This window comes from Nanorana parkeri, unplaced genomic scaffold (assembly GCF_000935625.1).
Source record: "Nanorana parkeri isolate BGI_ZX_2015 unplaced genomic scaffold, ASM93562v1 scaffold666, whole genome shotgun sequence".
NCBI lineage: Eukaryota > Metazoa > Chordata > Amphibia > Anura > Dicroglossidae > Nanorana > Nanorana parkeri.
In genome coordinates, this window is record NW_017306934.1 from 1,012,028 (window position 1) to 1,024,014 (window position 11,987).

General features: G+C 42.7%; 1 protein-coding gene across 1 annotated transcript in view; it reads left to right on the forward strand.

Annotated features, from left to right (window-relative positions):
• The window catches only part of AGXT2 (alanine--glyoxylate aminotransferase 2), a 43,921-nt gene that overhangs the window by 27,141 nt on the left and 4,793 nt on the right, over nt 1-11,987 (forward strand). The window contains exons 7-11 of the mRNA XM_018563473.1: nt 3,366-3,459; nt 5,068-5,168; nt 6,058-6,150; nt 8,809-8,941; nt 10,699-10,787. Coding sequence (XP_018418975.1) covers nt 3,366-3,459; nt 5,068-5,168; nt 6,058-6,150; nt 8,809-8,941; nt 10,699-10,787 — 510 coding nt within the window. The remainder of the gene's footprint in view (nt 1-3,365; nt 3,460-5,067; nt 5,169-6,057; nt 6,151-8,808; nt 8,942-10,698; nt 10,788-11,987) is intronic.

The window sequence follows — 11,987 nt, forward strand, 5'->3', positions numbered from 1 at the left end:
ACTTTTCAGAAACAGAAACTATATAAAACATACAATAAAAAATTTTTTCAAAGCAACTTGTGTAAAAAATAATAATAATATAACTCTGTAAAAGTGATATCTCACTTGGTGAATATCCCAGTGATAAATGTGAAATTATAAATGCAAATGCTTCCACACCCAAGTGTGGAATCTCTATAAATCAGTGACAATATTCCATATACATTCCAAAAAAACAAACAAAATAGTGCCCATCTATATTGTAAAAATAAGTGGCGAAAGAGTGATTAAAGTGGATTGCATATGCTGGATTTATCGGGCTATTGGGAACTCAGCGTTTTTTGACTCTCTGTTTCAGGACTTGTTCACACGATGTTCTGGTCCAGATCTGGAGACGCGGTGCTATGCATGCAGTGCATTTTTGACACGTTTTTGACACGTTCGTGCATTTCCGGCCCGGGCAAAATGTGACATGCAGTATTTTTTTCTGTCCGGACCAGAACGAACTGCGCTCGTGAGAACTGTAGCCCTTAAAACACATAAGGATACATTGGGATGCATTTTGGGCGCATGAGCGCACGGTTCTGGTCCGGACAGAATCTGGACGTCGTGTGAACAAGCCCTTAAGGTGCCCACACACCTGCTGATTATCGTACGATAATCGCGGGAAAACCTGCGATCGTACGATAATCGTCAGGTGTATGGAAGGCGTGCGACCGTTTCTACTGTACGGTCGCACGTATTTTGTCTTACGAGCATGGCCTGCTCGTAAGACAAAATACCAGAACAATCTGATTGGGTGCAGGCATTGTTCAGGTATTTTGACAGCCAGCGGGGCCGACTGGCAAGATACTGAAGCTTGGCCCAGTGGGAGATTCCTCCATCCACACAGTTTAGCGTAGATGGAGGAATCTGTTGCACTGTTTCCATCTGATCATAGAAAATCTGCAGATAATCACTGGGTGTATGGCCAGCTTTAGGCCTCTGCGGAATTCCTGCCCCGAGAATCTGCGGATTCTTGCAGCAGTAATCCCAGGTGTGCCTGTTCAGATGCCGCTGCTGTGTCCATTCAAGTTAATGACAGGGTGACATCAATGACATCAGCAGCATCTGTCCGTGACTGTCCGCATTTAATCATACGTGGTATGATTACCTGCAGATCGGGAGAGATGCTTTTTCTTGAAGACTCTCTGCAAGTTTCATTTACATTTTGACTGCAGGTCCTTCTATGTAATACATAGCAATTCTGATAAATTTGTGACTGGTAACAGCAGCAGGGGAAGCAGCGGCAGGGGAAGAGGAACAGGATGTAGGAATTACTTTGTTGAAGTTCTTAGGATGTATCTTCTATGGGTAGAGTACTGAAGTGGCGAAAGAGACACTGCCGCCATGTCCATGCAGGACACAGTGACAGCGGGTTAGCAAAGTGTCCATCCAGCCCCAGTTATACTCTCCTTATCAGCAATCCTTTACAGTCCCTGCCTCCGAGGAAATCTGAGGTGTCCTCTGTGTAGGAGGCTAGGGGGAGTAGTGATGTTACCCCCTACATGACAGTGGTTGAGTCCAGCAATTGGCATCTAGACCTGATCCTTGACAATGGAGGAGGTCATATGGCAGCTTTGAGTGGTGACGGAGAGCTTATAGGGAGAGTATAACTGAGGTGGGGGTGGAGGGTGAGCCTTTAAAAAAAAAACACATACAGGGTTATTCGCACAAGGGTGAAGAGTTTGGAGAAGGCAGGAGAAGTGAACAATCTAGGGCAACATAGCTGATCTGGAAAGTGAGGTGAATTGGATAATCAACTATTTTGTCCTATATTGTTCACTTCTCCGGCCTTCTCCAAACTCTTCATCCTTTTGTGAATAACCCTGATAGTCACTTCGTGCTTAATGGGCATGGTGACAATGTCTCTTTAGGAAATTACAAAAGGTTTTGCCCATTAGACATTGCTCTGCTCCATACAGGGTATACAGACGCATGAACTGAAGTGGTTACATTTCACAAAGCTTTTACAATTTACAATTCCCCGTACAAGTTGTTTTCAACTTTATGCTCAATTCTGAGTGACAAAATAATTGAAACCAATGTGCAATATGATGAAAAATAGCCTTTGAGAGGCACTGCCATGGTTTCTATCAATTCCCACTGTCATATGGTTCAGTGGTTTGGATGCTGTAAACGAGGAATCAAAGCAAACATTGGTTGGCAGATTGCCAGGATTAAAGCTGATGGAACATTGAAAAGGAACTCCAGACAGATGAAAAAGTAATACCAAGTAATTTGTTTGTGTATTTATTAGATAATAAAACAAAGAAAGAACAATCACTAGTAGCCAATCAGACTCTGCTGCAAAGCACATGTGCTGACTAGGAGTATGCTGAGAGTAGAAGAGAGCTGATTGAGCAGAAGTATAACTTTATAAAATATGCTGCATCTTTTTAATTTGTCAATCAGCAGACTGGAGGTATGTTTTTGACCAAGCAGCGCTTCTACTGCACTGGAGGTCAGAGACCTGGCAATTATTAATATTATTATTATACAGGATTTATATAGCGCAAGCAGTTTGCGCAGCACTTTACAATATAAGGAAGACATTACAATCACAATACAATTCAAGACACAATGGTAAGGAGGGCCCTGCCCCTGAGGTCTTACAGTCTAATACAATCTACAATCTATATTCTATTCCAGGAGTGGGCAACCTAGGCACTGTAATTAAACAACTCCCATGAGGCATTGCAAAACTCTGACAGCCACAGGCATGACTCCCAGTGGCCGAGGCCACTATTCCCTGCTCTGTAGCGCTTAGGCCTCATTCACAGGAAAAAAGGCCGGCATGTACAGCACCGTGCTGTGTGCACGGCTGTATCGGGCAGCGCCCGGGAAGGACAGGTGCTGTGTGTGATTAGTACTCAGCCCCTGTCCTTCTCTATGAGTATGCGGCCATATGCCGCCCTACGCTCACCCGTCCTGCACGTCCGTGCGGGTGTGGGTGTCCGTACTCGTACGCTTACAGGATGGATCCTGTCTGCGTCCCAACCGGGACACCCGTACAGACCTGCACTTGGGTGAGTGTAGGGCGGCGTATAGCCGCGTACTCCCATAGAGAAGGACAGGGGCTGCGTACATACAGCCGTGCACACAGCACGGAGCTTTATATGCCGGTCTTTTCTCCTGTGAATGAGGCCTTACTTTTGTGCTGTAGCAAAGTCGATGGCACTATATAACTAAAATTATTCATAATGAAAGCAAATCCAATAATAATAATGAGCCAAAATGACTTTTAAATTAGAGATATAACTGATCGTACCTTGAAGGACTTACTGTTCCCTTCCTTCGTGTTTCATTTTATTGTAGTGATGAGTTATTTATGATCTGTATTGTAGACGATGTGTCCTGACGTGTTTCGGGGTATATGGGGCGGAAGTCATTGCAGGGATTCCCCAGTGCAGACCACGCGAACCTGCTCATGTTCTCCTGGTAAGAGCTGATTCCTGATTGGCTGTTTTTTTAATCAATGAAAGGTGTGTATATACACACTGGAAGTGGATTCCTCTTGAGCTGTGTGAAAGCCTTTATGTTGGGGTGAGTGATTGGAACTATTCATGACGTGGCTCTAGATAGTAAACTCTTGTGTCTGTCAAAATTTGCCAATGCTCAGACCTATTTATGAACAAATAGGACCCAATTACACCTCTGTGTTACTGTAACATGCAGTACAATGCACATGTTGCCACAAAGCACAGCAATGTGCATGCTGTGTCATGGTGTCATATGTTTGAATGGCAGTGGGCATTTGCACTGAAGAGCACCACAACACACTGGGTGTGGCTTTTCGGTGCCTTGTGTTTTGGAAAAATGGAGCGTGTCCATTTTCCCTGCATTGTAGTGTGTTGGCAGCCCATTGAAAATGAATGGGCTGTCTTTGGGCAATGCATGGCACATCTCAAAACAGCAATAATCTGATAGTGTAATCAGGGCTGTCCCTATAATGAGGTAGCATCTCAAAGGGTCATGTGGGGCACACTTGCCACCACCTTTCCGGCCAGAGTGTCTGAGGTTGAGCTCTCAGCAACCTGTGATACTCTGACTGGCATTCCATACAGCTCCTGGCAACCAGACAGAACTACTGTGTAACCTGTCCCATAACTTGCGCCTCCAACCCAACAAACCCACCCTCAGGCTCCCCTAACACCCTCCCCCCGAAGTGTAATAATGCCTAAATTAAAATGAAAACTAAATAAAAAAACATAAACAGGATTTTTTTTACTCTGATGTGATGAAATTTCATCTAGAAATAATGGTCCATCTACATCCCAAACTACGTGTTTTGTCTCCTCAAAGATGCATAGATATAGATCATAATTTTCATTACACCCGTCGCTATCTCTTCAGTGCTCAAACATTGGTTTAGTTTTTGTTAGGTGATCCAGGTAACAAATGAGCTGCAACATAAAGGTTGCCATCTGAAGAAAGTCACCCCTTACTATGACCCCAGAGCTGACTGTAATGGCTGCATGGAGAGCGGCTGGATTTCTTTAAGGAATTACTTTATAAAGCCCCCATCAGAGGCTGTTATATGGAATGTAGTAGGGATGCACAGATACTTTTCGAGTACCAGTGCAGATACTTGGCATTTTCATGAGAACTCCCAGGGTTGCAGGGGTTGCAGCTGGGACCTGGCTCTGGCGCTCCACCTCTGTCCTGAAATCATTAGTCTGTATTGTTTTAGAAAAATTGTCACATGACAATAAACAAAAATGTATCAGTACTCGTACTTGTAAGTACTCGGCAAGTACCAGTACTTGTACTCGCAAAACTGATATCGGTGCATCCCTTTATTTATATTTATAAAAACAAAATCGTACATTAAAACAGAGCTGTACAAATCCCAGGAGCTCCGTGTGCTCCTTACAAATGACAGCGGCCTCCTAATTTTTGAATTTGTCTCTAGTGTAGTCTTGGAGCTCAAAAGTATCGGTACATGTACTCGTACTTGTACCGAGTACTGTACTTGGTATCTGTGCAACCCTAGAATGTAGTTCAATTTCCATTCAAATCCTGCCTCACCACCTCTGCTTTTCTCAGGTTCCTGTGATGCCAAAGACAGATATATTGAGCAGCTTAAGGAAACTCTGGACACCAGCGCTGCAAAGAAACTGGCTGCCTTCATTGCTGAACCCATAATGGTAACTTGACAGCTTCACTTGGAATATAAGATCCGGCCTGTTACTTCTTTTCACATAAGACAGCAATGTCCTAAGAACACCACAAAGATATTTGGATAGAGGAGGTTATAGTGTGTTCAGCTTTTAAAAACACAATGGGGCAATGTGGGCCCATTCCATGGATGGGCAATTCTGAATAGTGCGGGTAATATAAAGAGCAGAAGTGCACATGATGGGGGACAGTACAAAGTGGAGTGAATTGGTACAGAGGCAGCAGACAACAGTGAGAGAACAGGGGGCAAGTTTGCAAATAAAATCTTTCAAAATCAAAAATGACAAATATGCTGCAATCTGTAACTAGCATTAACGCTGAACTCTGGGGAACTGAAACAAAACCCTTCCTAGGACAGGGAGTGTGAAAATAAAGGAAAAATAAACCTGAAGCAAAGCAAATGAATGCAGCCACCACATCTAAGGCTCCATTCACACATAGAGGTAGCGTTTTCTGAGTGGTTTTTAGCACGGAAAACCGCGTGGAACGAACCTGCGCAAACTTTAACACGCGCGGATTCCGCATGTTTGCGGCTATTACTATAGCCGGAATGTGCGGAATCCGCCATAAAATCGTGCGTGTACGATTTTTGTGGGATGCACGGTTTCGTACCATGCGGCTGCCGCAAACGTCTGAACAATGCACATTACAGTGCATTGTTTTTTATGTTTAGAGCCGTACGAATTCGATGGACAACTGCTCCTGTGTGAATGGAGCCTAAGGACTAGTAAGCTGCAATATATTATACATTTGTACTTGTGATTTTACGCACACATAAAGCAAAGTCTTTTATTTTATTCTGTATCACTTTTCAGAATATAACTATAGACATACAAAGTGTCTGGATGTGTTTTGCAGGGCGTTGGGGGAGCCGTTCAGTATCCCAGGAACTTTTTAAAGGAGGCTTATGAACTTATACGGGAGAGAGGAGGCCTGTGCATTGCAGATGAAGTAAGTATTCTTGTTTTTCTACCATTTTATTTGCTGCACAATCTATGCATAAACAGCCTATAACTCCATAATATGTCACTATACTATGTATATAGGGTTGTGTGTTGAATCTATTATTACTATTATTATTACTTTACAATCTTTGCACCTACGACTGTACCCTAATGCATGCCCAAAAGACTATCATCAATACTGCAGATGATACTACCCTGTTTCCCTGAAAATAAGACCTAGTACTATTTATGGGAATTGCTAAAATATAAGACCTTCCCCTGAAAATAAGACTTAGTTGTGACCATTACTAGGACCGGTGGTGGCATAAGGGGGAACTTGAAGAGCCGTGGGAGAGGCAGGAGAGAATCAGCGGTGCCAACGAAGCCAGCGCTAGAGGAGGCGAGGCGACACCGGAGGGAGCAGAGCCGCAAAAGCCAATGCCTCCTCTATAGCGCCAGTTCCTGTCACAGGCGGAGTGATACCAAATGCACTCCGCCTGTGAGGAATGATAGTGAAAGCGTGGATTGTTGTACATAAAAAAAAAAAAAATAAGACCTACCCCAAAAATAAGACCTAGTGGGGGTTTTTTTGAGCCAAAAAAAATATAAGACAGTGTCTTATTTTCGGGGAAACACGGTAGGATGGTTGGTCTTATAACGGAGGGATGTGAGTTGGGCTTTAGGGAAGGGGTTCAGAAATTGACAGTATGGTGTTCATTTAATAATTTGACAATAAACATAGGAAAAAGAAAATGACCTTATAGATTTTAGGAAGCATAATGCTCAATTCACAAAGCTTTAACACAAGGATAAGAATCTCTAATTTAGCAACATGACTGTAATTTTCACATCTCGTTGGGCTGAAAATAACTGTCACGTTTATTGAAAATAAGTATCCTCATCCCGGTGTGTTGGTTTTGTGAATTGAGCCTAAAGTGTAGTTTTATTCCCATTCTACATTCATAGGGATTGTGCGGAGAGGGTTACTATCTTTACATTTTTAGGATCTTATATTTCTCAGGACTTACCCTGGTGTGCAGTTATTAAAAAAGCACAGCAGCAAATTCAACTTCCACAAGTACTAAAAGAGGTCTGGAAGAAAAACTGCTGCTGTCTTTTTACTGATCTCCCATTGGGATTGTACTGACTACAGTCCTATCGTGGTGGTATGCAAGGTGTTCAGCATCAGACAGGAGTGTTTCTCAGAATATTATTGGTTGTCAGCTGTCTTTCTGAATGATATTTTTAGCTCTTGTTGACTACAGAGAGTAAAAAACATTTTTTTGCCATCTTATAGGTGCTACAAGAATAATAAGATTCGGACAAATTTGGAGATAGTTTATTTTCTCGGGCTATATATGCATTAAATGCTAGTAAAAATTGAATGACTTCAACCAACCAACCTACACACACTTTTTTTTATATATGGTGACTAGTTAGTGAGTAGAGCTGGCCATACACTGCTCTATTTTTTCGCTCAACCTGCAGGCTGAACGGAAAAATAGAACATATTCCTCCATCAACTCCACAAGCGTATTAATTGTTTCTTCTGTATGCTGACAGCGGCCACTGGCTCATTGGCTGCCAGATCTGTTCGTTCGAAGATCTTACGACCGGCTCCTTTGATCAGCTGATCGAGGGATACTGGCTAAAAGGGTGCCCACAGCGGTACCCACTGTGCAAATTTCAGACAGTTCCTGAAGAACTGTCCGAAATTCGCATAATGTATGGCCAGCTTAAAGTTGGCCATACACTATATGAATCACAAGATGGAGGAAAAAACTGTACGGACACGGATGTCACAGTGGTGACATCCGCTCCGTACTGCTGTGATCAGGAGAGGACCCATGCATGGATCCTCTCCTGATCAGCCCGTGTGAAAGGGGCCTTAGTCTTCTGTGCATAGAACAAGTAGTTGGATGAGAAGACCTGGCTTGCATTCTGGGTTCCAGTTTATCCCAAAGGTGTTCAGTAGGATTGAGGTCAGCCACTTTAGATCCTCCACAACAAACTCATCAAACCATGTCTTTACGAAGTTGGCTTTTTACACAGGGGACAGTCATGCTGGAACAGAAAAGGGCCTTCACCAAACTGTTGCCACAAGGTTGGAGAAGTGGCTCTACGATTAAGCCCCAGCAGAGGGTGAAATGTGAGGGAGGCGTGGGTGGAATGTCCTCATTAGCTGTATCAATAAAGTTGTTTTGAGCTACTTGGACGGCTACTTGTGTGGCTTCACGTTTGTTTTAGTTGTAGTCTTTTCAGAGTGATGGCTCTTGGAGGCAGGTGGCACCTGCGAACCTGTAAGCGCTGCTGTGAGTTTGTGAGCACTGTTGGTAGAGCAGTTATATAAAACAAGGATAGCCAAAGTTCGGACCTACAGTTGTGCTGAGACTACAAATCCCATAATTCCTCTGCTTCTGGAAGTCATGCCTGTGGCTTTCAAAGTCTTGCAATGCCTAATGGGACTTCCACAACAGCTGGAGGACTGAAGTTTGGCTACCTCTGAAAATATCTTTGTATGCTGCAGCAGGTGGAATATTTTAGAACTGATGGTCCAACAATGAAAAAAAGAATATTTCATAGAATTTTCGTTTTTATTTCTGAATCAAATAAATGAATGATGTACAAACCTTCTTTAATAAGGATGGCGGTGTCCCTCTTGCAGGTTCAGACTGGCTTTGGCAGGACAGGGAGCCATTACTGGGGATTTCAGACTCATGATGTTATCCCCGATATTGTGACTATGGCGAAGGGTATTGGCAATGGATTTCCTATGGCTGCCGTTGTCACCACAGAAGGTTAGAAAACCATTATTATAATAGATACGTTTAGAAGAGTTTATCACAGCTGTCATAGGCGTCAGCTCACTAAATGATAAGACATCCAGTCATATCCCCACTGGGTGCTATCTGTGACATTTCATCAAAGATTACAAGGTTTTCTCACACAGGTTTATTGTTTCTTACTTTGTCTGGTGATATTATGGATTTAAGCAACAAGATTGCTCTTGGTTTAAAGACATTATGAATGTATTGTTATCTGTATACTGTATAACAGTCTGTTAGCAAAAATGTATCTTTTTTTTCTGTACCTGTTATTTGAGGTTGGTATACCAATACAAGTTGTTGTGTCAGCATGGTGAGAGTGAGCCTGTGTTTTGCTCATGTATAAACTGGACATCATTTTAAAGATCTGAGCCGTTTGGGCAATGTAGCTAGACACAATGGGAGTTGATTTACTAAATCCAAATAAACTGTTCACTTTGCAGGGGAATTTGCACTTTGCAAGGAAATTAGGTGAAACTCTGTTGACTTCCATCATCCAATCCAATCATATGCAAGCAAAAATAATGTTTTTTTCAATTTTCCTTGCTTGTGATTGGGTATTCTCTCCAAAATGCACATTAACCACCCTAGAGATAACTCCACTGGCTTTCTGGTCATTCCAAAACATTTGCCAAACAGGACAGCCAGTAAGGCAGGTGCAAGGTCATATAGGAGGGGTTGCACCATCCAACAGACCACAGGACATGGCCACACCTTAATAAACACCTTAGGAGGTGCAGTCTCCAAAGAACACAAGTTTGAAATTTATGAAAAGATCATCAACAATCTATCATATCAGATTCAATATTCTTAACACATTGAAGCTGAGGTGATAGATTACCAATGACCTTTTCATATACGTATGAGTCCTGATGTATGTATTGTCCCTCGGACTAGTTGGCATGCACATTGCAAGGCAGCATCTCCCACAACAAAGTCTCTCACCATCCCCTTTGCCTTTCCCTCAGTAATCCCGGCAAGAACATGGTCCCTGATCCATATTTTTCCCAAGCGGGACCTTTTCTTCTTCACTTCATGTAGGGCCTATTTGTGTCCCCAAAGATCAGGTTTCCAATGTCTGACTGCAGAACTCCACCCATGCCCAGCAACCTTAGGTGCCCTTTATCTCAACTGGAGGAGAATTCCCTCCAATTATAAAAAAGAACTTCAGCTGCAAAGGGCTCATAATATTGGAATCCCTCTTTACATGTACTGTATATGCCCATTCTGACCACGGTTTTATCATCCTGTAGCAGCTTGTTCTATTCCAACATCAGTATTTCAGTCACAAGATATGCACCATTCCCTATCAATAATGGGCAGCCTGTACCTAGCTCAACACATATGCCCAAGTCAGCCATTATTCTTTTTGGCTTGACCCACCACATATCCACTGAATAGAATACAGGCTTAAAAAGAACAGGCCCTGCAAGATGAAGATGATGAAGAAGGCTTCCTGGCAATGGGTTACATCTGAGTCTGCAAATGCATTTACTAATTTCAGTTAAATTATTTCATTTAAATTATTTTTTTAAATCTCATTGAAATTAATAATGAGACAGGCTCATAGTGGATTTAATGCTTCCATACATTCATCATTGTAGGTAAGGGTAAGCTGAAAACATGGCGCTGAGTTTGAAGAAGAGTGAGGAAGGAAGTATTAATTCTTGATATATACCAAATTCTTATTTAAATCAGATCATCCCGCTGACCATATCTTTCTTTTGCAGAGATTGCAAGCTCTTTTACCCAGGCCTTGTACTTCAACACCTTTGGTGGCAATCCTATGGCATGTTCTGTAGGCTCTGCTGTACTGGATGTAAGTTTGCTGCTCATATCATTAGACATGAATTTTAACCAGTGCTGTACATGCAATGCAAGATGAGCGCATGGTATTTAGAGGAGGATTATAGTAAAGATATATACGGATGAAGCCATAATGGTTCAGCAGATTCATTCTCCTGCAGAGTAGTAATTTGACTATACACGCCGCTCCATGTTTTCTATAGCAGTATGGAAAAGAGTGAAGAGGCATAATCTGTCTTGGCTCAGTAGTTTAATTATCTCACATGATCAAGGTTGTGATTATTTCCAGCCCAGAAAAGAACCACCATAAAATATGGCAAGTCTTTGCCTACATGGAGTCATAAAACAGCCATATTGGTACTGTATACAGCGACTGCAACCTGCTGTACTAATTATTTGTAACACTATTGGAGGCCCTCACACCTATCTATTGCAAGGTCTCAGTTGCTAACTCTCCCCCTCTTCTAAGTCACTGGCTATGTGGCTTTAAGGTTAGAGGACCCAGTGTGCAGGGGGCAGAATTGTCAATAGCATATGAATGTTCCGACTGCGCACCTGAGCCCATCTTTATGGGTGCTGCAGCAACATGCAGATGGCAATGCATTTAATCCAAGTAAGAAATATGGCACCAGCACACCAGGGGGCTCAGTTATAAAAAAAAAAAACATGGGACCGATGCCATGCACATGGTACTAGCACACCTAGATGGTACTGATGAATTTCCTATAGTAATCAGCGCCATCTAGGGGCACTAGGTGGCAACCATCCAGCGTCTTTTATAATTGAGGCCAAGGCCCCTGGTGTGCTCATGCCATATTTATTACTAGATTTTCCAATAGGACAAAGTCTAGGGTTCTGTTGCTGTTTATACATGTCTGCTCCAAAGCATTGAATTTAACGTACGCGTTAAGGCACCCCATTAGTGCACTGTTTTCTAGCATTGACGCTACTCCCAATGGGCATTATTGAGAAAGCATTGGAAAAAACTGTCTCCTATGATTCCAAGCTGTGCATCCTCACTCATACCGCCTGCCAGAACAGGCACCTGCATGAAGGCAACTGCCTTTCTTCCTCCCTTCTCTATCATATGACTGAAGAGACAGCAAGAGGGAGCAGTTATACTTCCCACTGAAGACCCATTAAGACAGGAAGTCTGAAAAGTAAGTGGTGAAGGGAATATCTCTGTATGTAGCCCCCAGCAGTGACACCCCCC